General features: G+C 54.5%; 1 protein-coding gene and 1 pseudogene across 8 annotated transcripts; both read right to left on the bottom strand.

Annotated features, from left to right (window-relative positions):
* Window positions 1–2,125: 2,125 nt before the first annotated feature.
* BRAT1 (BRCA1 associated ATM activator 1) lies at window positions 2,126–20,415 on the bottom strand. Of its 8 annotated transcripts, none has more exons than XM_033193791.1 (14): window positions 20,156–20,384; window positions 19,038–19,180; window positions 12,053–12,207; window positions 9,724–9,871; window positions 8,354–8,726; window positions 7,967–8,086; window positions 6,424–6,515; window positions 6,029–6,147; window positions 5,609–5,795; window positions 5,290–5,363; window positions 4,113–4,215; window positions 3,873–3,971; window positions 3,509–3,681; window positions 2,126–3,030 (listed from the first exon to the last, which is right to left on the bottom strand). In XM_033193791.1, the coding sequence occupies exons 2-14, from the start codon at window positions 19,162–19,164 to the stop codon at window positions 2,335–2,337; spliced, it is 2,466 nt and encodes an 821-aa protein (XP_033049682.1). In that variant the 5' UTR covers window positions 19,165–19,180; window positions 20,156–20,384; the 3' UTR covers window positions 2,126–2,334. The 8 variants fall into 8 exon arrangements, with proteins under 8 accessions (XP_033049682.1, XP_033049678.1, XP_033049680.1 ...); XM_033193787.1 differs by having other exon boundaries at window positions 7,955–8,086; XM_033193789.1 differs by having other exon boundaries at window positions 7,955–8,086; window positions 9,724–9,868; window positions 20,156–20,371.
* LOC117073916 lies at window positions 15,908–16,003 on the bottom strand (annotated as a pseudogene).
* Window positions 20,416–20,815: the final 400 nt, after the last annotated feature.

Genomic DNA, 20,815 nt, shown 5'->3' on the forward strand with positions numbered 1-20,815 from the left:
CGCCCGGCCCCCAGGAATAACTTTAACCAAAGAGGTGAAAGATCTGTACACTGGAAACTGTTAAGACACCAATTTAAATAAACTGAAGAGGACACAAATAAATGGAAAGATATCCCATGTTCATGGATGAGAATGACAAATTTTTTTTCTTTTTTTGAGACAGAGTCTCGCTCTGTCACCCAGGTTGGAGGGCAGTGGCGTGATCTCTGCTCACTGCAAGCTCCGCCTCCCAGGTTCATGCCATTCTCCTGCCTCAGCCTCCCAAGTAGCTGGGACTACAGGCGCCCACCACCATGCCTACACCCGGCTATTTTTTTGTATTTTTAGTAGAGAAGGGGCTTCACTGTGTTAGCCATGACGGTCTCGATCACCTGACCTCATGATCCACCCACCTCAGCCTCCCAAAGTGCTGGGATTACAGGTGTGCACCACTGTGCCCGGCGACTAATATTTTTTAAATGTCTATACTACCCAAAGTGCTCTACAGCCTCAATGCAATTCCTATCAAAATTCCAATGGCATTTTTCACAGAAGTTGAAAAAACAATCCTAAAATTCATATGGAACCACAAAAGACCCCAGAGCCAAAGTAATTTTGAAAAGAACAAAGCTGGTGGCATCACATTACTTGCCTTCAAAGTATACTACAAAGTTAGAGTAAGCAAAACAGTATGGTACTGGCATACCAACAGACACACAGACCAGTGGAACAGAACAGAGTATAGAAATAAACCCTCATGATTAGTCTTTGACAAGGGTGCCAAGAATACACAGTGGGTAAAGGATAGTCCCTTTAATAAGAGAGGACCAAACTACTCAGGAGGCTGAGGCAGGAGAATCGGTCGAACCCGGGTGGCAGAGGTTGCAGTGGGCTAAGATTGCGCCATCGCACTCCAGCCTGGACAACAGAGCGAGACTCTGTCTCAGTAAATAAATAGGTAAATAAATAAGAGGACCTAGGGAGACTATCTCTACAAAGATCTTAAAAATTAGTTGGGTGTGGTGGCATGCACCTATAGTCCCAGTTACTTGGGAGGCTGAGGCAGGCAGATGGCTTGAGCCCAGGAAGTTGAAGCTGCAGTGAACTGACCATGCTACTGCACTCCAGCCTGGGCCACAGAGCAAGATCCCATCTGTAAAACAAACTAAAACATCACTGGGCGCAGTGGCTCATGCCTATAATCCCAGCACTTTGGGAGGCCAAGGCAGGCAAATTACTTGAGCTCAGGAGTTCGAGAGCAGCCTGGGCAACATGGTGAGATTTTGTCTCTACAAAAAAAATACCCCAAAAAAGTAGCCAAGCATGGTGACCTGTGACTGTAGTCCCAGCTACTTGGGAGGCTGAAGTGGGAGGATCACTTGAGCCTGGGATGTACAGGCTAGTGAGCTGAGATTGCATCACTGCACTGCAGCCTGGGGGACAGATCAAGACTCGAAAGAAGAAAGAAAAGAAAGAAAAGAAAAGAAAAGAAAAGAAAAGTAAAGAAAAAGAAAGGAAAGAAAGAAAGAAATAAAAAAAATAAATTGGCCGGGCGCAGTGGCTCACGCCTGTAATCCCAGCACTTTGGGAGGCTGAGGTAGGCGGATCACCTGAGGTCAGGAGTTCGAGACCAGCCTGGCTAACAGGGTGAAACCCCATTTCTACTAAAAATACAAAAAATTAGCCAGGCATGGTGGCGTGTGCCTGTAATCCCAGCTACTTGGGAGGCTGAGGCAGGAGAATCGCTTGAACCCAAGAGGCAGAGGTTGCAGTGAGCCAAGATCATGCCACTGCACTCCAGCTTAGGCAACAAGAGCGAAACTCCATGTCAAAAGAAAGAAAGAGAGAGAGAGAAAGAAAGAAAGAGAGAGAAAGAAAGGAAAAGAGAGAAAAAGAAAAAGAAAGAAAGGAAAGAAAGAAAGAAGGGAGAGAAGGAAGGGAAGGGAAGGAAAGGGAAGGGAAGGGAAGGGAGAAAGGGAGGAAGAGAGGAAGGGAGAAAAGGAGGAAGGAAGGAAGGGAGGAAGGGAGGGAGGAAGGAAGGAAGGAAGGAGAGAGAAAGTGCTGGGAAAACTGGATATCTACATGTGAATGAATGAAACTGGACCCTTGTCTCAGATCATTATTACTAAATTAACTCAAAATGGACTAAAGACTTCAATGCCATTTATTTTGAGTAGAAAATAAGTCATTTCTTTAATACATCAAAATGTGGGATTTCTTGACCTTGCTTCTCGTCCTGGCTTCCCCAGAGGATCCACTGGGCTGGGCTGGAGCCCTGGGGATGGCAGTGTCCCACGGAAGGACGTGGCACTGCCTTCCTCAGTCCTGAACCCCAGTGGCAGAATCTGGTTCTACTTAGTAGCAGTCAGCCTCATCCCCCTGCAGGAAGCCCCCTGTGGCCAGCATGTCCTGCAGGAGGGACTGGGGGCTCTTCTGCACGTGGTCGCTGCTCTCTGCCAGTGTGCTCCGCAGGCCCTCCAGGTCTAGGGACCTGAGCATGGCCAGCACAGCCTCAGGCTCCTGGTCCCCTGGGGGTTGGGCGTGCTCACCTGCCCGGCACCTCGGCAGGGCGGCCTCCACTGAGGCGGTGTTGGAGCCACCCCCGGCCTCCCGCAGGCTGCTGTAGGAAGCAATCTTGTCCCTCAGGAAGAGGAGGAGGTCACAGGACTTCTGCGCCACGGGGCGGTCGCAGTCAAACAAGGCAGAAAAGGCGAAGTCGAAGAGCCCCACGTGGCAGAAAGCCCTCAGTGCCTCGGTAAGTGGCCGGGCTGGGGCCACCTCGGGTAGGGCCACGGCATAGGGGCAGTGGGTACGTGGCGGCCCCAACGTCTGGCCCAGGAACACCAATGCCAGCTCCAGGCCCTGGGTGCGGACCTCCCAGTCCAGGTCCCGGCTTGCCGCCCGCAGCACAGTGGCCACAAACTGTTCCGTGTCCTGGGCCGCGTCGGCGTGGCCGTCCCGCAGCCACTCAGTGAAGACTTGCATGACCGCCCTCCGTGGGAAGCCCTCCGAGTCTACGGACAGGATGTGCAGGAGCTCCGGGAACAGGCTCTGGGGGACAGGGAGCGGGTGGGAATGGTCGGTGGGGCGGCAGGAGTGGGGCTCCCACAACAGGACCCCAGGGGCATCAGTGGGGCTGGCCCCGGACATGGGCAGTCTAGGGCCACACCCCACTCTGGCACCTTCCCGTGCTACGCGGTGAGCACACTGCCCTCCAATCCTGTTTACCCATCTGTCAAATGAAAGTAACCATGTCTAAGTGGAGGGGTGCTGGGGAGACCAGGCGAAGAGCACAGGCCTCATGCCCAGCAGAGCCCCAGGGCCTCGGCAGTCACTCCCACAGGTGCTGCCCACAGCAGCAGCTGCTCCCTCGGTGGATGCTGGCCGCTCACCCCCCCGCAAGCAGTCGAGCACACACGATGGCCAGGTGGGAGCTGCTGGCTAAGGAACCCGCCACCTCCTACCTTCTGGGCCTCTGCGTGCTCAGGGCTGGCAGGGGCTGGCAGCTAAGAAACCCAGCACTTCCTACCTGCCGGGCCTCTGCGTGCTCAGGGCTGGTGGGGGCGTGCAGGCCCCGGCTGGAAAGCTGCCCCGTGGCGGTCACTGCGCTCGCTCGGACGTAACTCTCAGGGTCCTGGAGGAGCTGCCGGGCCAGCTCAGGCACCTCTGAAGCCAGGAGGGCGCATCTGAAGTCGGCCTGTCCTGGGGGTCGAAGTGGCCACATGCAGCTGTGAGCGAGAGCCGAGCCTTGCCACCTCGGCCTCTGCCTCCACCCCCTTGTGGGCAGCCAACGTGGCCCAAGTTTCTAGAGCCAGCAAGAGGCTGCTGGTGCACCCCGGCTCAGTGAGCCCCCAACAGGCGGGAAGGCAGCTCCTCCATCTGCCAGCACTCACCTCCCCAGTGCCTGCTTAGCTGGGTCAGGAACTCGAGGGCGGAGTCCCTCACCTCCCAGCAGGGGTGGCACAGGCGTTTCTGCAGCACAGGGAACAGCTCTAGGGCGGGAAAGGGCAGGTCAGGGCGACCTTGGGGCCAGGCTCACCCTGCCCTCGGAGCCAGCTGAGCCTTTCCACCCAGTCCCTGCTGCCTCCACCCCTGCGACTCCAGCTCCGTTCACCCGTGAGGGGCTGCATTACCTCTGAGGAACTGTGGGATGAGGGGGCCAAGATCAGAGCAGCCGGGGGTCTTGGGTGAGCTCAGGAGCCACCTGAGTGTGGCCTGGAAGGCCTTCTTCAGAACCTGGAGCAGACAGGGCGGGCTGTAGGGCCACGAGAGGCGGAGGAGCAAGCCGTCTGCCTGTCCTTCTCACCTTCATCTGTGCTGCCCCCACTCCAGGGACAGAGATGGGGACAGGAAGTAGAGAGAGAGAAGGGTACACTGGGCTTCCTTCTTTTTTAGAGACAGGGTCTCACTGTGTCACCCAGGCTGGACTGCAGTGCTGTAATCACAGATCCCTGCAGCCTCCACCTCCCGGGCTCAAACAATCCTCCTGCCTCAGCCTTATGAGTAGCTGGGGCTAGAGGCACACATCACCACGCCCGGCTAATTTTTGCAGTCAAATGCTCTACTCCTGAGCTACACCCCGGGGCTAATTTTTGTATTTTTTTGTAGAGATGGGATCTTGCTATGTTGCCCAGGCTGGACTCAAAGTCCTGGGCTCCACGGATCCTCCCATAGCACAGTAATCACAGCTCTGAGCCCCACACCCCTCCTGGGCTGATTTTAATAAGGCAGAATCTGCTGCGGAACCGGCTTCCCAGACTGTGAGCAGGAGGAGGCGGCGGCAGCCCCCACCAGAAGACCCACCACCCAGGCAGCGGGATTTCTGCATCAAAACATGACCAATGACGCAGGGCACTTTTCCTTAGGATCTCAGGAGGCCCTGGGCCCTTCCTCCAAAGCTGTCCACTGTCTGCTCAGTGGCAGATGGCACAAGGTCTGTACCCGCCAGGGCCCAGCTCCGCGAGGGGCTGTGGAGTGGGCACGTTCACAAACGGCGCTTAGGAGAACCCAGAGCCCACGCCCAGGGCCGTCCTGGTACCACTTCATTTCCCTTGTCCAGAATTCCCTGCAGGCCGCCTGGCCAGCGCCCCTGCTCCCCACGGCCCCACACACCCCTGCACGCTGATGTATCTTCACCAACAAGAGGCCCTGGGCCCGACGCATGCAGCCACCTGCATCATGAAGCTCCCTGAGCAGTGCCTCTGTGGCCCTGTGTGAAGGCCCCGTCCCCAGGGGCCCGCATGGGGCCAGGGTGGAGTGGGGGGTGGGTCCCACTGCCTCTGCCTCCCTCTCCTCGTTCCCTATCCGTACCGTGGGGCTGGAGCCGGGGCTCTCGAGGCACTCCAGGAGGACAGCAAGCGCCTGCGTCACCAACTCCTGGGGGCCTGAGACAGAGGTGAGCGGATAAACCACCCCCACCTCCACCCCAGGGCCTTCCCCATCAACTCTGGGAAGGAGCAGGACAAGGCCTCATCCGCCAGCTGAAACCTCCTGCACGGCCCTGCCCCCCTCAGCCCCCGCCCCAGAGAAGAAACACAGAGGGACAGCAATTCCCAGGCGCCTCCGAGCAGAAAAGAGAGTGGGGGATCGGGTTTCGCCCAACGGCCAAAGCCGTACAGAACACACTCACCTGTCCCCTCTGACAGCGTCCCCAGGAAGTCGAGGGCTGCTCGCTGTACCCGGACGCAGCCCGCCAGGGTCCCACAGAGGTGGCCCCCCACACTGGAGGCGGGGGCAGCCGAGCCATCGCAGAGCCGCAGGACAGTCACTGCAGCCTCCAGCAGGGACGCCTGGGGCCACGGCGAGGGGCGCTGGGGCTGCGAGGGAGGGGAGCGTTAGCCAAGGTTGCGGTCCCACTGCTGACGTGGATGCAGGGGCGCTGGGGCTTTGAGGCGTGTGGGGCGGGGGACATCAGCCAGGGTTGTGATCCCACGGCCAGCGTGGACGCGGGGGCGCTGGGGCTGCGAGGGGTGCGGGGCGTCAGCCCAGGTTGCGGTCCCACTGCCGGCGCGGATGCTGCCGGGCCGCATGAGGGCGGGGCCGCACCTACCAGAGGCTGCAGCTCCTCCAGGTGAGCCAGGGTGCGGCACAGGAGGCCCGCGCAGGACGACTTGGAGGCCAGGAGTGCGTCCACCGTCGTGGCGTCGTCTGCCGTCCCGTCCAGCAAGCCTGCCAGGAAAGAGCTCCCTTAGAGAGCACTTCAGCCTCCCCACGGTCACCAGCCACCCCCCGGCCACCACTCGCAGCAGAGGCCAGGACCCGGGTGCAGAGCAGCGGCCCACCAGGGATGATGGCCACGTCCCCGGTCCCCTTTCCCCTTAGTGGGAAGCCTGGGTGTGACTAAAGTGGGGTGGGGGTGGTGAGTCTGATACTCCCATCCATCTCCCCTCCCCCAGCTGCAAGGACCCAGGTTCCGCCCTCCCAGCCCTCTCTGAGCGGGCGTACCTGGGGGTCCGGGGGCCTGAACTGTGGCCTTCAGGACACAGGCCAGGGGCTGGAGGAGGACCTGGAAAGCCTGGGTCCTCAGTGCCTGTGGGCTGGAGACAAACACGCAGTAAGCGCCGTGACCCTGGCCGCGAGGCAAGCTGGCTGTGCTAACATCCCCAGCAAGCCTGGGGCAAACCAGGGAGGGGATTGGGACACCTCGCCAAGAAACAGTTTCTCTGCAGGCCACTGGCCAGGGGATGCCATGGGACAGAGAGTGGCAGGGAGACAGACCTGACCAAGGAGATGGACCTGACACTCCCAATGTCCTTAGGGGCAGACACCGAGGGACCTCCAGGAAGGCCCGGCCATGCACCCAGAGAGAGGGGCAGTGCCCGCTCAGGGGGACAGGGACGGGGTGCCCCCAGCCTCCTGGGTGTCCCCAGGTGTGCATAGCGCCCACTTTGTAGGAGGGACCTGCCCTCATGTCTGGGTCCAGGTGGGGGCAGTGCCCGCTCAGGGGGACAGGGACAGGGTACCCCCAGCCTCCTGGGTGTCCCCAGGTGTGCAGTGTCTACTCTGTGGGAGGAACCTGCCCTCACATCTGGGCCCAGGTGGGGGCAGTGTCCCCACAGTGCATTCCTGCAAGGCTGGGTCTGCTCCTCCGTCCTCCCCCCATCTATTCTCCTAAACATTCGGAGACCCGGAGCTCAGAGCCGGGCTTTTTTTTTTTTTTTTTTTTTTTTGAGACGGAGTCTCGCTCTGTCGCCCGGGCTGGAGTGCAGTGGCCAGATCTCAGCTCACTGCAAGCTCTGCCTCCCGGGTTTCCGCCATTCTCCTGCCTCAGCCTCCTGAGTAGCTGGGACTACAGGCGCCCGCCACCTCGCCCGGCTAGTTTTTTTGTATTTTTTAGTAGAGACGGGGTTTCACCGTGTTAGCCAGGATGGTCTCGATCTCCAGACCTCGTGATCCGCACGTCTCGGCCTCCCAAAGTGCTGGGATTACAGGCTTGAGCCACCGCGCCCGACAGCTGGGCTTTCATGGTCCCCTTGGGCCCTTTGGGCAGCGGGTCCTGAGGTCACTTCCACCCCTAATGTGAGCCTACCTAGAACCCTGGCAGGCCATCCACGGCCTTCCCACCTGTCCTGACCCAGGCACTGCTGTTCCACCGCCCCCAGGCCCCCCACCTGCATGGTGTGCGTGCTGGGGAGCTCCAGCACCCCCAACCAAGGCTGCGGTGGGGGACAGGTGGGAGGGCAGCGGAGCGCAGGGCCTGGGCAGGACCATCCCGCTCTGGGCAGAGCAGCTCTGGCCATCCTTCTCACCTCTGGGGATCTCACAGAGCTTTTGTCTGAAACAATTATTCTGTTGCTAAAGATCCTGCAGAAGCCGCCAGCCCACACAACTGCCACGCGCAACCCACGCACGGCCCAATCACACCCCACACGGCCGCCTGACTGTCCCTGGTTTCTGGAACTCCCGTCTTGAGGGCTGCGCTCTCAACCTCCCTGCCTGCCCTGGCTCCCAACACCCGCCTCGGCACGAAACGCACCCCAGGCCATACCAGTGCTCGAGCTTCAGGATCCCCAAAGCCAGGGGTCCCACGTGGGTGGGGCCCAGGCAGCTCAGAGCCTGCGCCAGCATCTCCCACAGGCCGCCATCAGAAGAACTGAACACAGGAGAACTGCAGGGAGACCCCAGAGAGAGAAATTATTCCCCCATCCCCTAAAACCCCATTCGAGGCCTGGCTGAGACTGCCACGGCCCCAGCGCTGAAGGCGCCCAGCCCAGGACAGGCCTTTCCCCACGAGGGTTCCAGGGTCACCCCAGTGCCGCTTCACTGCAGGCCACATCCTCAGATAGTCTCTGGCTGCCAGTGGGACATGCCTGGGCATCATCCGAGGAAAACAATTGCCCACCCAGGCCCCCCAGCTGCGTCCCGGGGGCCTGACCGAGCCACACGGAGAAGCAGATCCACGAGCGAGTGTGCGGCAGGGATGGGGTCTCTCTCCAGCAGACAGGCCACGCGGGGACTCAGCCGCACCCACAGGGCTTCCGTCCAGGGGCTCTGGCAGCGCCCGAAGGTCGTGGTCAGGACGTTCAGGGCCTGAGTGACCTTGGGGGTGGCCGTGGAGCACAAGGACTCCTCCACGTGATCCGTGATCTTCTGGGCACACGCGGGCCAGTCATCCCCCTGCAGGCAGGGGTGCCCCTCGGCTCCACCTCGCATGGACAAAGCCAGGACATGTACCAGGAGCTGACTGGCCGCCGAGGCCACAAACAGGCTGGAGTCTCCCTGTAGGGAGAAGATGGTGTCGACTGCACCTGGGCAGGGGATGGGGGAAGACAGGAAAAAGGGGATGAGCCTCAATAGAGCCAGGGGAGGCAGACAGCAACCTTAATCCAGGACTCCAGGGTCTCAGGGAAGATGCAAAGAGCAGAGGGCACCCCAAGACGCCCCCAAATGCCCCTCCACTCAAAAGCAAAAGAGAACAGGAACGGAAGCTCCCTGGAGACAAGCACCTCCCCCAAGCTGAGCGTTAAACACACACAGCTTGTGATGCTTCCCAATTCGTTCCTTGTTGTTTTTTGTTCTTGCTGTTGTTGTTGTTTTGAGAAGGAGTCTCATTCTGTCGCCCAGGCCGGAGTACAATGGTGCAATCTTGGCTCACTGCAACTTCCACCTCCCAGGTTCAAGCCATTCTCCCACCTCAGCCTTCCAAGTAGCTGGGATTACAGGCACCTGCCATCATGCCCGGCTAATTTTTGTATTTTTAGTAGAGACGGGGTTTCACCATGTTGGCCAGGCTGGTCTTGAACTCCTGACCTCAGGTGATCCACCTGCCTCGGCCTCCCAAAGTACTGAGATTACAGGCGTGAGCCACTGTGCCCAGCCTTGTTTCTTGTGTTTTGAGACACAGTCTTGCTCTGTCGCCTAAGCTGGAGTGCAGTGGCTCAACCACTGCTCACTGCAGCCTCGACCTCCTGGGCTCAAGGGATCCTCTTGCTTCAGCCTCCTGAGTAGCCAGGACTATAGCCATGCGCCACCATGCCTGGCTCCCAAATAGTTTCAAAGACTGAGTCCTCACAGCTGATCTGTAAATGGCTGAGAAAGCCGCCTCGCCTCCTAGGGTCTGACTTGCAAACCAGAGGACACTGGACAGCAGTACTGTCACGGTGCATTCTTCACAACAACTCTGGTCTATGCGATTGTCTGGTCAACAATCGCATAGACCAGACGCTCAGATTCAGCAAGGTGCAGTGACTCCCCTGGGGTCACACAGGCAGGATGAGGAATGGGGTGGGGTGTGGGCGCACTCACCGTGGTCGGCCAGGAAGCGCAGGGCGCTGGGGTGCTGTGCCAGGGAGCGGAGGCCCTGGATCCAGCCGCTGCGCACGGTGGGGACGGCCCAGGCTGCTCGGCCGAGGGGTCCTGCCTCCCCAAAGAGCCCTGGTAGCAACTCCCCCTGCTGGGAAGCAAAAAATAGAGGTGAAGGGGGGCCGGGCGCGGTGACTCACGCCTGTAATCCCAGCACTTTGGGAGGCTGAGGAGGGCATATCACGAGGTCAGGAGTTCAAGACCAGCCTGACCAACATGCTGAAACCCCGTCTCTACTAGAAATACAAAAATCTGCCGGGTGTGTTGGCACACACCTGTAATCCCAGCTACTCAGAAGGCTGAGGCAGGAGAATTGCTTGAACCTGGGAGGCGGAGGTTGCAGTGAGCCAAGATCATGCCACTGCACACCAGCCTGGGCAACAGAGCGAGACTCCGTCTCAAAAAACCAAACAAAAAAGAGGTTAGGGGACCTGGCAGGTTTCCAGGGATGTGGAGCAAAGCAGAGATGGGTTTTCAGTTTTCCAGGGCTGGTGGAGGCACTTTTGGAGGACACTTTCATGTATGTATGTATGTATGTATTTATTAACAGTCTCACTCTGTTGCCCAGGCTGGAGTGCAGTGGCACAATCTCGGCTCACTGCAACCTCTGCCTCCCGGGCTCAAGCGATTCTCCTGTCTTAGCCTCCCAAGTAGCTGGCATTACAGGTGCCCCCACCACACCCAGCTAATTTTTGCATTTTTAGTAAAGACAGGGCTTTACCATGTTGGTCAGGCTGGTCTCGAACTCCTGACCTCAGGTGATCCGCCTGCCTCAGCCTCCCAACGTGCTGGGATTACAGGCATGAGCCACCGCGCCCGGTCTGGAGGGCACTTTCCTACCAGCTGCTAACAGACAAGGGCCCCCGGATTCACTGTACAGCAGCGCCCTAGGACATCGTGGACAGTCTGTCCTGCAGCACGATGGTGCCTGGGTGGGCTGCTAGGGAGTCTGCAGGTGCTTAATTGGGGGGCACCATGAATGGCAAGCTAACGGTACTGGATGTGCCTCCGAGCAACCTGGCGAGGGCCTGTGGGGCACCAAGAGAAGCTGTCGTGCTAGACGGGAAAGGGCCCTGAAGCTCACACCAGGCATCACCTGACAGACTCAGCGCTGCCTGTTTGGAGCTGGAAGACACGGCTCTGGAGGGCTCTCGAGCTCTCATGCCTTGTTGCTACGTAGAAATTCTTGGCTGGGAGCAGTGGCTCACGACTATACCCCAACACTTTGGGAGGCCGAGGCAGGAGGATCATTTGAGGCCAGAAGTTTGAGACCAGCCTGGGCAACATAGTGAGACCCCATCTCTACCAAAGATAAAAAATAGTTAGTCAGGTGCATGCACCTGTGGACCCAGCTACTCGGGAGGCTGAATGGGGAGGGTCACTTGAGCCCAGGAGGTCAAGGCTGCAGTGAGCTGCCACTGCACTCCAGCCTGGGCGACAAAGCAGGATTCTGTCTCTAAAAAACAAAACAAAAAAAAGGCCGCGTGTGGTGGCTCACGCCTGCAATCCCAGCATTTTGGGAGGCCGTGGGAGGCCGAGGCAGACGGATCACTTGAGGTCAGGAGTTTGTGACCAGCCTGGCCAAAATGGTGAAACTCTGTCTCTACTAAAAATACAAAAATTAGCTGGGCGTGGTGGCAGGTGCCTGTAGTCCCAGATACTTGGGAGGCTGAGGCAGGAGAATAGCTTGAACCTGGAAGGTGGAGACTGCAGTTAGCTGAGTTTGAGCCACTGCACTCCAGTCTGGGGTCTCAAAAAATAGTAATAAAATAAAAAATAAATAAAATTAGTTAATTTTTAAAAAAAGACATTCTCATTAGTCATTCATTCATTTGTAGGCTGGGTCGCTGGAGGTGCAGGATGTGCGGTCTCGTTTGGTCCTCATGACAATCCCATGGCGCGGCTACAACTTCCATCTCCGTCCTAGGAAGAGACGGAGGCCACGGCGCGGATATGACCCCCATCTCCGTCCTAGGGAGGAGCGGAGGCTTGCGGCCGTGGGCAAGGTCAGACAGCTGATCAGAGCTGGGAGCCAATCCCAGTCATCTTATTCCAAAAAACCTCAACTTCTTAGCCCCAGCATCACTCCGGGAGAATTTTTCAAAGGGGGCTACAGTCAGGGGTAAAATCATGCAGTTCTAGCGAGGACACAAGATCAGGGCAGGCTGCTGGGACTTGGGATGGTGATAGCTACAAATGCCCCACCTGGCTGCGGGAGGAGAAGGTTGCCCACCTCTCCACGGGACACTCAGGTGGGAGGCCCCAGGCTCACCTGAAGATACTGGAAGCAGTTTTCCTGGGCTGCGAAGGTGCCTGCCAGGCGCAGTGAGAAGGAGAGGACCCCGGGACTCAGGTCCTGGACTTTCAGCACATGGGACAGCAGCTCCACCAGGCAGGGGTGCCCCTGCAGCAGCACAAGACTGGACTCTGTGGGGACAGCCCAGCCCAGGGGTTACCAGGGGCACAGCACCAGGTGTCCCCCTGGATGACCGCTCTTCTCCTAGCAATTCCCAGACCCTTTTCTTGCAGGGTGTTAGATTTAGGGATCCAACTGGGAAAAAAATATCTGCAACAAATACGGCAAATGACTCATAATTTTAATTCGGTAAGGGCAGAAAAACTAGAAAGCCAACATCTTAACAACAGGTGAAAGGCGGAACATTTTCACCTTTCACAACAGGTGAATGGCCAGAAATGCTGAAAAAATGTCCTGCCTCACTGACAGTGAAAAAGAAATACAAATCAAAGTGAAAGACCAGGCTGGGCGCAGTGGCTCACGCCTGTAATCCCAGTACTTTTAGGAGGCCGAGGCGGGTGGTCACTTGAGCTCAGGAGTTCGAGACCAGCCTGGCTAATATGACGAAGCCCTGTCTCTACTAAAAATACAAAAAATTAGCCAGGTGTGGTGGCTCATGCCTGTAGTCCCAGCTAATCGGGAGGCTGAGGCAGGAGAATCGCTTGAATCCAGGAGGCAGAGGTTGCAGTGAGCCGAGATTGCGTCACTGCACACCGCACACCCCAGCCTGGGTGACGGAGCGAGACTCTATTCCAAAAAAATAAAATAAAACAAAAAGTGGAAGAGCATTTTCACCTTTCAAATTGGTACTTTTCCTTAGCGCTCTGTGCAAGGAGGTACAATGGAACAGGCATTCCTCTCTAGACGTGGCATCCTGTATTTCTATACCTAGCTACACTACTGCTTAAAAGCACCAGTGGCGAAAAAGATATTTTGAGGCAAAGGCTGGGAGAGTTTCCCAGTGAGAGGCTCTTGCAGAAATAATGTGGTTCAGTAAGGAGAGTGAGGAGCATGCAGAGGAGGAGAACCAGGCCAGGACTCAAAAAGCACTGAGTCCACCTGAATCAGCACCGCAGGCTGGGCGAGGTGATCATACCTGTAGTCCCAGCACTTTGGAAGGCCAAGGCAGGAGGATCACTTGAGCCCAGGAGTTCAAGACCAGCCTGGGCAACATAGCAAGACCCTGTCTCTACAAAAAAAATAAAATAAAATAAAATAAAAATTCGCCTGGAGTGGTGGCACACATCTGTAGTCCCAGTTACTCAGGAGGCTGAGACGGAAGGATCGCTTGAGCCCAGGAGTTCGAGGCTGCAGTGAGCTATGACTGCATCACTGTACTACAGCCTGGGCAACAGAGGGAGACCCTGTCTCTTAAAAAAAAAAAAAAAAAAAAAAAAAAAGGCGGGGCATGGTGGCTCATGTCTGTAATCCCAGCACTTTGGGAGGCTGAGGCAGGCAGATCACGAGGTCAGGAGATTGAGACCATCCTGACAAACACGGTGAAACTCTGCCTCTACTAAAATATAAAAAATTAGCCGGGTGTGGTGGTGTGCGCTTGTAGTCCCAGGTACTCAGAAGGCTGAGGCAGGAGAATTGCTTGAACTTGGGAGGTGGAGGTTGCAGTGAGCCAAGATTGCACCATTGCACTGCAGCCTGGTGACAGGGCAAGACTCTGCCTCAAAAAAAAAAAAAAACCCACTGAGTTCAAAACTAAAAAATCATTGTTGAAGGTTTTGAAACAAAATAGAATTAAAATAGTAAACAACAATAACAGAAGCTTGTGATGGCCTGAAGGTCAAGTGCTCTGAGATCCTTCAGTTGCCTGGGTAGAGAATGGAAAGTCTAATTAACTTCAGACTTTTTTAAAAAATCCAGTTCTCATGTTAAAAATATAAGGGTAACCACTAAGAACATAAATAAGCCTGTGGTCCCAGCATCTTGAGAAGCCGAGGTGGGCAGAACACCTGAGCCCAGGAGTTCAAGACCAGGTTGGGCAACACAGGAAGATCTTCTCTCTATAAAAATTCACTGGGAGGCCGGGCGCGGTGGCTCAAGCCTGTAATCCCAGCACTTTGGGAGGCCAAGATGGGCGGATCACGAGGTCAGGAAATCGAGATCATCCTGGCTAACACTGTGAAACCCCGTCTCTACTAAAAAAATACAAAAAACTAACTGGGCATGGTGGCGGGCGCCTGTAGTCCCAGCTGCTCGGGAGACTGAGGCAGGAGAATGGCGTAAACCCGGGAGGCAGAGCTTGCAGTGAGCTGAGATCCGGCCACTGCACTCCAGCCTGGGCAACAGAGCAAGACCTCGTCTCAAAAAAAAAATTCGCTGGGCGTGGGGGCACGCATCTGTAGTCCCATTTATACTGGAAGCTGAGACAGGAAGATCGCCTGAGCCCAGGAGGTCAAGGCTGCAGTGAGCCATGATTACACCACTGTCCTCTAGCCTGGACAACAGCGCAAGAACTTGTCTAAAAAAAAGAACATAAATGGAATGTATAACTTCAAAACCAGAAGAGGAAAGATTTAAAAAAAAAAAAAAAAGCTTTATCAATCTGATGGAGGGCAGAAAAGGAGGATAAAGGCACAAAGATAAGGCACAGGAAATTAAAAAATACAAAAGAATTCAAATCTAACAGTCGCCTCGACAAATTAAAGAGATCAAACTCATCTGTTAAAAGAAAGAGTTGCTGAGATTAAATTAAACACTGAAAATGAGCAATGTGGTGTTTCTAAAAGCAATAAAATGCAACAAAGGGAAAGGCTGGGAGCAGGAGAGAAAAAGACACAGTAGGCAAAGTCTAACTTTAAAGAAGCTGGTGTAGCAACAGTCATAGCAAACAAAATGGGCTGTAAAGCAAAAAGCAGTATTCACTCAGAAGAAAGTTCACTGATCATACAGAAAAGTTCCAGAAAGACACAACATTCCTACATCTAGGTATATCTAACCTAACGTCAAAACGTGTAAAGCAGCCTCAGCAACGTGGTGAAACCGTCTCCGCAAAAAAATACAAAAAATTCGCTGGGTGTGCTGGTGTGTCCCTGCAGTCCCAGCCATCCAGGAGGCTGGGATGGGAGGATCACTTGAGCCCTGGAAGTTGAGGCTACAGTGAGCCGTGATCACGCCACTGCACACTAGCCTGGGTGACAAAGCGAGACCCTGTCTCCAAAAAAAAAAAAAAAAAAAAAGCCAGGCACAGTGGCTCACATCTGTAATCCCAGTGAGAGGCTGAGGCGGGCAGACTGCTTGAGCCCAGGAGTTTGACACCAGCCTGGGCAACACAGTGAAATCCCGTCACTACAAAAAATACAAAAACTTAGCCGGGCATGGTGGTGGGCTCCTGTGGTCTCCGCTATTAGGGAGGCTGAGGTGGGAGAATCATCTGAGCCCAAGAAGTCGAGGCTGCAGTAAGCTGAGATCATGCCACTGTACTCCAGCCTGGACAATAGAGCAAGACTCCATCTCAAAAAAAGAAAAAGAAAAAAATATGTAAAGCAAAAACAAGGATGCAACTCAAAGAAAAGTCATGAATCCATGATCTTGGTGTAAGCTTTTTACACACCTCTCAGAAGCAAGCAAACAAATTAGCAAGAACATAGCAGGTTTGAACTAATGAACAAGTGTGGAAACTACACTCTTTCCATCAAGTACAGCGCAGGAGAAATGACAGAGGCTGGGAGGGAGGAGGAAACAGGAACTCACTGTGAATCCAGACTCGGTTTCTTTAGGAGAACAAAATTCGATTGTGCTGATGATTCCAGAGCCCTATAAATTTACTAAGAACTGCTGAATTGATACCATTCATTTATTTATTTTGTCTTTTTCTCATGTCAGACAGGTCACATACCGACATCATACCACGGTTCCACGGTGCCACATCTCACACATGCACCTGAACACTCAATTATCATGCTTAGGCTGGGTGCGGTGGCTCTCCACTGTAATCCCAGCACTTTGGGAGGCCAAGGTGGAGGGATCACCTGAGGTCAGGAGTTGGAGACCAGCCTGGCCAACATGGTGAAGTCCCATCTCTACTAAAAATATAAAAATTGGCCGGGCGTGGTGGCATGTGCCTGTAATCCCAGGTACTCAGGAGGCTGAGGCAGGAGAATCAGTTGAATCCAGGAAGCGGAGGTTGCAGTGAGCCAAGATCGTGCCACTGTACCCCAGCCTGGGCAACAGAGCAAGACTTGGTCTCAAAAAAAAAAAAAATTATCATGCTTACAAACTACAGAAGGATCTGGTACATGTTAAGTGGGTGAATTGCAGGGTATGCAAATTATATCTCAATAAAGCTACTGAAAAATACGTCTTAAAATGTGAATACAGGCCGGGCATGGTGGCCCGCTCCTGTAATCCCAGCACTTTGGCAAGCCCAGGCGGGAAGACTGCTTGAACCCAGGAGTTCTAAGCCGCCTGGGCAAGATGGTGAGACCTCATCTCTATGAGGAAAAAAAAAAAAAAAAAAAAGCTGGGTCTGGTACACACCTGTGATCCCAGCAACTCAAGAGAATGAGGCAGGCAGACTGCTTGAGCCCAGGAGGTCGAGGCTGCAATGGGCTGTGATCACACCATTGCACTCCAGCCTGGGTGACGGAAAAACCCTGGCTCAAAAAAAAAAAAAAAAAAAACAAGAAAGAAGAAAGTAAAGGAAAACTGACTACAAATTAGGCCACAGTTGAAGACCTTCAAATACCAAAACATCAAACTCATACAGTGAAATCTCTAGAACACTGAGAAAACTCGCCTGGGTCCTATGTCTCAATAAAAGTCTCAATAGCTATAAAGATTCAAAACATACATTTTCTAACCTCCATAAAATACATTAAAAATCAATAATAAAAAGACTGGAGAAATCCACATTTTGAAACTAAATGATACTCTTTTAAATAACTTGTGGGTGGAAAAAAATCAGAATGAAAAGCATGAAATACTTAGAACTAAATTACAACCAAAATACTGCATAGTAAAACTTGTAAGATGTTGCTAAAGTCATACTTTTAGAGCAACGCACTCTTAAATATATATACACACATACATATATACACATACATACACACATACATATATACACACACACATATATATATGTTTTTTTTTTTTTCTTTTTTTTGAGACAGAGTCTCACTCCATTGCCTAGGCTGGAGTGCAGTGGCGTTATCTCGGCTCACTGCAACCTCTACCTCCCAGGTTCAAGTGATTCTCCTGCCTCAGCCTCCCGAGTAGCTGGAATTACAGGCATGGACCACCATGTCAGGCTAATTCTTGTATTTTAGTAGAGATGGGGTTTCACCATGTTAGCCAGGCTGGTTGCCAACTCCTGACCTCAAGTGATCTACCTGCCTCAGCCTCCCAAAGTGCTGGGATTACAGGCATGAACCACCGTGCCTGGCCTTAAATGTATGTATTAGAAAACAAGGAAGACCCAGATATTTAGCTCAAAAGAGGGTAAACGGCACTTTGGGAAGCAGAGGCAGGTGACCGCCTGAGCCCAGGAGATCGAAAACAGCTTGGGCAATACAGTGAGACCCCATCCTAAAAAAAAAAAAAATACAACATAATTTAAAAATAAAATGAGTAAAAGAACAGGGTAAACCAAAAAAAGGAAGAATAGAAGAAATTAAAAACATGCGGTCCATCCCAACGCAATGATCAACCATGAGAATAAACATTTCCACACACAAATATTTATGTAAAAGGAAAGCCATGATGACACTATTTTTTTTTTTGAAACGGAGTCCATTCTCAGTCGCTCAGGCTGGAGTGCAGTGGTGCGATCTCAGCTCACTGCAACCTCCGCCTCCTGGGTTCAAGCCATTCTCCCCTCAGCCTCGTGGGTAGCTGGGATTACAGCGCATGCCACCATGCCTGGCTAATTTTTATATTTTTAGTGGAGACAAGGTCTCACTATGTTGGCCAGGCTGGTCTTGAACTCCTGACTTCAAATGACCTGCCTGCCTTGGGTGAGCCACCGTGCTGGACCTATGACACTACTTAAAATGATGAAAAATGAGAAATATAAACATCTAATAATAACAGTGGAGGGATTCAATGAATTATGGTCCACTCCTACAGCAAATAACATGTAGTCAATAACATTAACATATTACGTGGAGAAAACACTCACTATGATGGCAAGAGAGAAAGCAAGACACCAAAATTATATTTACGGTATGACCTCATTTTCTTCCCAGAAAAATACAGCTTTATCATGTGTTATGAAAAAGGCTGGGAGGAAATTAAAGGGTTGATGGTTTAATTTTCCTCTTTACTCTTTTGTTCATGTTTTAAAGAACATGAATTCTTTTTTTTTTTTTTTTGAGACAGGGTCTCTATCACCCAGGTCCGAGTGCAGTGGCACAATCATAGCTCACTGCAACCTCTACCTTCCGGGCTCAAAGGATCCTCCCATCTCAGCCTCCAGAGTAGCTGAGACTACAGGTGCGCCACCAGGCCCAGCTAATTTTTGTTATTTTTTTTTTTGAGATGAGGTCTCGCTATGTTGGACCTGGCTGGTCTCGAACTCCTGGACTTAAGCAATCCGCTTACCTCAGCCTCCCAAAGTGCTGGGATTATAGGTGTGAGCCACTGCATCCAACCCCTACTTTCATAATCAGAAAGAAAACAAACCTGATGTCTTAAACACACTAAATACAATGAGAACAACAATAAAATAAGTTTGTTCACGCCTTCCACAGAACTGAACCTTGGGATGCCCTGATCGTGGCTGAACTGGCTGACTTGCAAGCTCTAACTCTCCAGATAATTCTCTCGGGCTTCATCTTGACTTGCCCTCAGTCTGCCACAGATAATCTTTAGGAAGTGAAGGAAAGACATCTGATTTGCAGTTTCTGCCCTTCTTCCAGGACAGGGGAGTCCCCACCCGGTCCCTGCTCCCTGTCCCAGGCTCTGCGTCTGGTCTCTGGATAGACAGTAAACAGCAGCACCACCTCCTTACCTCCTTCAGTGACAGTTTTAAACCAGTCCAGCAGCTTCTCCAAACAGGTGTCATCTGCCACCGGCTGCCTGGGATCTACCAGAACAGCACAGAGAGCCGGGAGCAGCCGGGAGCATTCGGGGTCCATGGTGAGGCCGCAGTCCCTGCAAAGGCAATGTGAGAGCCAAACCTCAATGCCCACTGCAGATCCAGCTCGTTCTAGTCACAGCAGCCCGCCATGCCTGCTCAGGCCTGGGAAGAGGCCCCAGAACTTTCATCTCAGACCAGGAGAACCATGATCCCCAGACCAGAAGTCTGTTCTGCAGGGACGGATCAAAGCTTTAGTCTAGGTGGGGCCCCGAGCGCTGGTGCCGGGGCTGAAAGGGGCAGATGAGAGTCTGGCTGAAACCACTAGGCCTCCGGAGCTGAAAGTCTGTCACCCTTGGGCTTTGGTGCAGTAGGGGCAGCAGCGTGGTGCTGGCCCAGGCTGCAGGTGGGCCAGAGTCAGGGGCATCTTTGAGTTCCGGGGTCAGCCATGTGTGCAGGGGGATATCTATCCATGCCCCAGGGCCAGTCGGGGCTGGAAAGTGTCTGTCCCTCCCAACGTCAAGTGGTGGCTGCATTTGAGGTCCAAAAGCCAGCAAGGGGGTGCGGAGGGGAAGGGGCGACTGTCCGTGTGTCTGTCCCTCCCAGAGTTAGTGGTGGCTGCATCTGACGTCCTGCAACCGGCGGGGGGAGGGGGTTCGGCGGGGTGCGGGGGGCCCGGCGGGGTGCGGAGGGGAAGGGGCGCCTGTCCCTCCCAGGACGGGGTGTGCATCCGTGCGTCCGGCCTCGGGGGGTGGGCGGGGTGGTCAGTGGCTCTGTCTGACCGGGGCATCGTCTGCCAATGCCCGGGGAGGCTGCGTCCCGGGAAGAGGAACCCTCTCAACACTTTGGAGTCGGTTTTGGCCGCGGGAGCCAGGCCCGAGTGTCCAGAAAGGGCGCCAGACCAGGCGGCCACAGTCGGGCTGGGAAGCGAGCGTAGGTCGCGTACACCCCGGGCTGGGCTGCTTCCTGGCCCTCCCGCCCCCTCGGCCGGGCCTTGACCTCCGCACGCCTGGCTACCGCTACCGCGACCCCCCAGACTCCGCGCGCCTCACCGCTTGGTTCCGTCCTCCGCTGCAACCACCCCTTCCCCAAGGCTCCGCCTCCGGACTGTGCCACCTGCCAAGCTCAGAGGAGGCGGAGGACGGAGACGGCTGGCGTGGGGAACCGAGATAGCTCTCCTGGAGCCCCCTCTGGAAGTCTTGAGGGCTCACACTTGAAGGAAGGAGTTCAAGCTGAGAGGGACAGGCAGGCGCCAAGCCGGTCGCTCCGACTGATCACCCCCGCCAGGCACCCGGTGGTACATGCCGAGCATCCGGTGGGTGGGCGGGGCGTCCCGGGGGCGGGGATCGCTGAGGAAGGCGCGGCGTTGTGTCCGGAGGGGCGGGGCCTCGCCTGCAGGGGCGCCCTGTGTGTGCATCCGCCCGAGCGAGAAAACCACGTGCTGGAGAGAAGCGTCCTGATCTATGCACCAAAGCCCTTGGTTATTTGGCTTAAGGTTCTCAAATAAGGTCCTCCGCGGCCGCCCTGTGGCTCATGCCTGTAATCCCAGCCCTTTAGGAGGCGCAGTTGGGACGATTGCTTGAAGTCAGGAGTTAAGACCAACCTAGGCAACAAAGCGAGACCCTATCTCTTACAAGTGAAAAAAAAAAAAAAAAAAAAAGAAGGCGGGCGTGGTGGCTCACGCCTGTAATCCCAGAACTTTGGGAGGCCTA

Source organism: Trachypithecus francoisi, unplaced genomic scaffold (assembly GCF_009764315.1).
Source record: "Trachypithecus francoisi isolate TF-2019V2 unplaced genomic scaffold, Tfra_2.0 Lachesis_group4, whole genome shotgun sequence".
Lineage (NCBI taxonomy): Eukaryota > Metazoa > Chordata > Mammalia > Primates > Cercopithecidae > Trachypithecus > Trachypithecus francoisi.